This window comes from Fragaria vesca, linkage group LG6 (genome assembly GCF_000184155.1).
Source record: "Fragaria vesca subsp. vesca linkage group LG6, FraVesHawaii_1.0, whole genome shotgun sequence".
NCBI classification, from domain to species: domain Eukaryota; kingdom Viridiplantae; phylum Streptophyta; class Magnoliopsida; order Rosales; family Rosaceae; genus Fragaria; species Fragaria vesca.
In genome coordinates this window covers 16,855,119-16,860,075 of record NC_020496.1, presented here as the reverse complement: position 1 = coordinate 16,860,075, position 4,957 = coordinate 16,855,119, and the positions used below count along the sequence as shown (strand labels likewise).

The window sequence follows — 4,957 nt, the reverse complement described above, 5'->3', positions numbered from 1 at the left end:
AAAAAAAAAAAAAAAAAATAAATAATAATAATAATAATAATAATCAGGAGAAAATTAATTAATATCAGGATTTCCACCAATGAATTGAAGGAATGGTGATATATCAACTGCCATAGTATGTTTTCTTAGTAAGCTAAATAAAACATGAATAATATGATAATATTTAACCAGAAAAGAAGGTTTGATGGGAAATAGTTTGATGACCAAGCTTCTTCTTCTTCTTTTTCGGTTCTAGAATTTTGATGACTATGGAACAAGTAATTGAATTTTCGTTTCACAAATATAATAATTTTCTTTAAATTTCAGTTACCCTTTCTAGTAATTATTGTTCATATTTCTTAATTCGTGTTTAGATATATAAATATATCTCCACGACTAAATTCGTGTTAAGTTAATTACCTTGTGGCTTCTATTTGTAATTTCTCTTTTTAGTAAATAAATATGAATAAATAAAACACAACTAGCTAGAGAAAAATTGTGAATACTCGATTGAATATTTTCTTCCCAGAAGTTCAAATGAATCCAGAATTGTGTGTGTTTTTTTCATTTCAAGTGGGTGGTGGGGGGCATTAGGTGTAGGTATACCGACCAACCTTGACTAATCTATATTATCCAACTAAAAAGACCGGACACAATGCAAAATTGAGCCCCAAAGGTTGAAATTGTGACACAAAATGAACACTTGTTGTGGAGCTGAGGAGTTCTTACCAACTCCCATGACTTGATGTCACCCTCGCATTCTGAACATCTGTCTCTTCCAGTCATTACCTACCCCCATCATTCCTTGGTATCTCAGGCCTGCACTACTTATTGGAGTCAATCATGAAGTAGCATCATTGTCCATGTCAACAATCATTGATCTTATTAAGTGGGTCAGCAAAAAATTCAAAACAAAGGAAATAATCTTTTTCCATCAAGACTAATTTGTGCATGCCCTTATTTTCTTGAAGGAGTTTGTGGAATAATTTTGTATTACTTGTTTGTTTTCAAAGCAGTTTAGTATGTAATATACTTGCATTTTGGAAACATACACATATGACTACATGCTGATGAGTGATACATATTCTTCTACTTTTGCAGGTTGAAAGATGATGGGAAACCCAGAGCAATACCCTACAAGTTTTCAAACCAGAAGCTACAAGACTTGGGTTTGGAGTTCACTTCTGTGAAACAGAGCCTATATGACACTGTCAAGAGCTTGCAGGAGAAGGGTCACCTTAAGGTTCCTACAAAGCAAGAAGAAGACTCCATCAAGATCCAATAAGGCTTATTTGGGTGCTGCTAGCTGAAACTAATTGCAGGCTCTGCCCCAATAATGTGGTAATGATCAGAATATTATGAACAACTCTTAATGAAAGAGCAATGTAAAGTTGCCAGTGTTTTGTGTCTATGGCAAATCTCCTAAATCCTAATTAGTGTTTTTCTTTTTCTTCTTTATAAACTCTAATTGTGATTTGGTGCAATATTATAGATCTTTAATCGATCGTACTTTTGAATTTGATGTCAAAGTTTGAAGGAGTTGTTTGCAGTCCGATTATCAAACCTATATCTATAAAAACAAGAACAATAACATGACTGATCTTCTCAGTAAAACTGTGAATACACCCGTTAACAACATTTCATAATACTGAAAGAACATAGGTATTGCATCTAAGCTCGACTGGAAATCGTGTTACTATTAATAAAGACATAATCATATACTTATGAAAACGTCTTCATCCCTACTTTAAGTGAACCACACCTCGTCCTAACCATGATACTGCACTGATAGCTTCAATGCATGGAAGCTAGCTCCATTCTATTACTCGAGGTCCACAAGGAACACAAAGCCATGATCATGATCACCATTGCTGAGCTATGATCGGTAGACTTACAGGTCCACTGGGGTAGGTGAAGGGTGTGCGGAATAGTACGCCTTCATCTTTGACAACATGCATTGGCTTTGTGGAGTATGCATGAGAGGGTTCATGTATATCTTCTTCACTTGAATATAGTTTCAAATAGTCGAACCAAGCAATTTGACATTATAGTATAACTACAAAGCTGGATCAAAAGGATCAAGTTAATCAGCCTATCTTTTTCATGTAAAGCATGGCGGTTTTGTTTAAAGAATTGAGCCTGCTAGTGATCAAATTAGGTGAAATCCTGAATAGTGTACTTTAGTGAGAAAGCAATGGCATACTAATCTTCCAGCCTTAAGAGCACTGAAAAAGAGAGTAAAGCAAATGCTTACTTTCAAGATATGAAAAAAGATCCAAAGAAAAAAAGGATGGTTTGGTTCAACCAGACGAGACAAGGAAAGATAGATTGCAAGTTTTTTGGATTATATACATTAAAAAGAAGAGGGAATTATTCAGGAAAGACATTTTAGACATCAGAAGCACGTTATTTTAAACGTTGGGACCCTAAGTCCTAGAAAAGCTGCATTATTGTTCTAGCTCACAGCCTCACACAACTAGCTCATCAATCTATAGATCTTCAGTAGATCTCCTTTGAGGAAGTTGCATGCTTACAATATCTTCTCTTGGAAGACAACCCGGCTGCGCATTTGCCATTTCTCTGCTTTCAGGAGTTGTTAATGCCAAAAGATGTGGAGCCTCTTTATTTTTACGGAACACCAGATATACAATTCCGGCCAAATACATTGTCATGCCTGAAAATCCAAGTATTCCAAGAAACACGATACCTACTAGTTCAAAGTGACTATGAAGAAGTATCTTGATGAATCCACTCATCAAATAGTAGATGTTGATGGCCATGAGAAGAGAACCAATGATCCAAGTGATAGCCGAAATCTGTAATCAGAGTGTATAACAGATTAACAATTTTTGTGGAGATGAATAAGACTGGCATGGGAAATGTTCACTTGACAGATATTTAGGTATGTTATGTTGACAAACTTGCAATTGCAAATTGAATAGGTGGACTTCAATTATGTATTCTAACAAGAAAGCACTGCTCCTACAGTATAGTTTAGACTCTTTGCATATATCAAATATTGAGGTTAGTCTACTTTAATATCTGTCCAACAATTGGCATCGATCCTAAGAACAATAATAAATCAAAGGGATGGAAAACTGCAATTGAGTTCAAATGTTAGTCAATGTAAGGCTTACCGCAGTCGAGTTGGCATATACCCCCATCTTGGTGTTGCTGCTGGTGAACTTGAGAAGTGGAATCAGAGCAAAAGGCAGCTCAAATGATAAAATCATCTACAAAAACAACATGAGAAAAATGATTTGTAATTATTGGCATAATTCTGCGTTTTGACACATCGCAAGCTACTTAACAACTTTCAAACACCTCAAATAAGACAGGACTCATGAAAAGATAACCATTGATATATCATACATGTACGTAAAACTTTGATTACAGACGAGTATATCTTACTGATGCAACAATAATGAGCTTTCCAGCGCCAGCAGATCCACCAATGACTGCAACAATCAAACTAGGGACTATTGCCAAGCATCTTGTTAAGAAGTTTCGAATCCATGGCCTCAGTCGCAAATCAAGGAACCCCTTCAACAAGAAATATAAGAACATATTGCTAAAAACCAAAGATGACAGGCACAAGCAGTTTCTAATTGATTTTGATACGTCTGAAGTAGGTTGTACTATATCGGTGCAATTTCTGAGTTTTCTCCTAAAAGGCTAAAAGTTACCAAAATATAAAGGCGGTTGGAGTAGCACAGTTTATGTGTTGATGTTTCATCAAGGAGGGCCAGATAGAGATGTAACAGCTTAGTCCTAACAAAGAATATATTTTAACTTCATAGTAATTTTCTTTAAGTTGAAATCAGGAATTGAAGGCAAACAGTGGTATTCATAGTAAGGTACCTGCATAACGTATTGTCCTGCATATGTTCCTGTTATAGTAGAACTTTGACCTGATGCGAGCAAGGCTACAGCAAAGAGCTTGGAGCTCCAGCTACCTAGAACATTCTGTAAACAGAAAATATAAAACACCATCATAAAACATCATATTGAAAGTGAGATTCCGTAAAATTGGGATCTTATAGATATTGCATAACAGGACGATAACCATTTGCAGCACATACTCTTAGTAAAAAGGAAGCCTTATTCAAATCCAGGTCCTGGCAGTTCTTCTGATCTTCCGCACTCAAACTCGAGGAATTGCAAATTGCACCACTTACGGAAATAACAGAGACATTAATTAGGAAGGCCACCATGAGAGCAAAGCCACTTTCTACCATATAAAATCTGCATGCTTCCTGCACTCAAGATTTTTTTTTTTGTCAGATATAGCTCCTTAGTATTTTCAACTCCACGAGCAAGATGTATGTGGGAGTATGGGACAAATTGAAATCTTCCCTGCATGATTCCTTTACTGGTGATTTCAGTAAAATATCAACCAACCAATTTAAGAGTGGGGAAAATCAAGTGGCCAAGCAGAAACTAAAGACTCAAACTATTGCTTATATTCATCACCTTTTCAGTAAAGTCTATATATCCAAGGCAAGACTACATGACATATACTGATATACACTAATACAAGTGTAAGACCAGGAGGTAATTTCCCCCTTTTTTTTTTCACTCAATAATGTATGATGAATCTGACACCACCAAATTACCTTATGTGAGTGATGCAAGTAAGGAGAACCCGAAAAAAGTTATGAAAAAAATAAATAAATAATTTAGAACAAGTCCAGTTTTAATAATACCGAACACTTTAAGATACTGGGCTAATTCTGCTGCCAAAGCTTTTCATATGCACCTAAACTAGTCGTTTAGAAGAGATACTGAAAGACCATATAACTAAAGAGGACCGCATGAGATATACAAGTGATACAGTTATAGCAAAAGACAATTCTATGATTCATGATTGATGGAATGAGGAATATCCTCCAACAAACAATTATGCATGCTACTCACAAGACAAGTAATAGTACACATCAAGGCAACATATCAGCATATCATATGAAAAGCATTACTT

General features: G+C 35.6%; 2 protein-coding genes across 2 annotated transcripts in view; one reads left to right on the top strand and one right to left on the bottom strand.

Annotated features, from left to right (window-relative positions):
- LOC101302179 (cinnamoyl-CoA reductase 1-like) overlaps positions 1–1,508 on the top strand; it is a 5,752-nt gene extending 4,244 nt beyond the window's left edge. Inside the window, exon 5 of the mRNA XM_004303196.1 lies at positions 1,081–1,508. Coding sequence (XP_004303244.1) covers positions 1,081–1,264 — 184 coding nt within the window. The 3' untranslated portion in view covers positions 1,265–1,508. The remainder of the gene's footprint in view (positions 1–1,080) is intronic.
- A 783-nt stretch (positions 1,509–2,291) lies between these two features.
- LOC101301886 (metal transporter Nramp6-like) overlaps positions 2,292–4,957 on the bottom strand; it is a 6,223-nt gene continuing 3,557 nt past the window's right edge. Inside the window, 5 exon segments of the mRNA XM_004303195.1 lie at positions 2,292–2,795; positions 3,117–3,212; positions 3,391–3,522; positions 3,841–3,945; positions 4,062–4,335. Of these exon segments, the coding sequence (XP_004303243.1) occupies positions 2,469–2,795; positions 3,117–3,212; positions 3,391–3,522; positions 3,841–3,945; positions 4,062–4,335 (934 nt within the window). The 3' untranslated portion in view covers positions 2,292–2,468.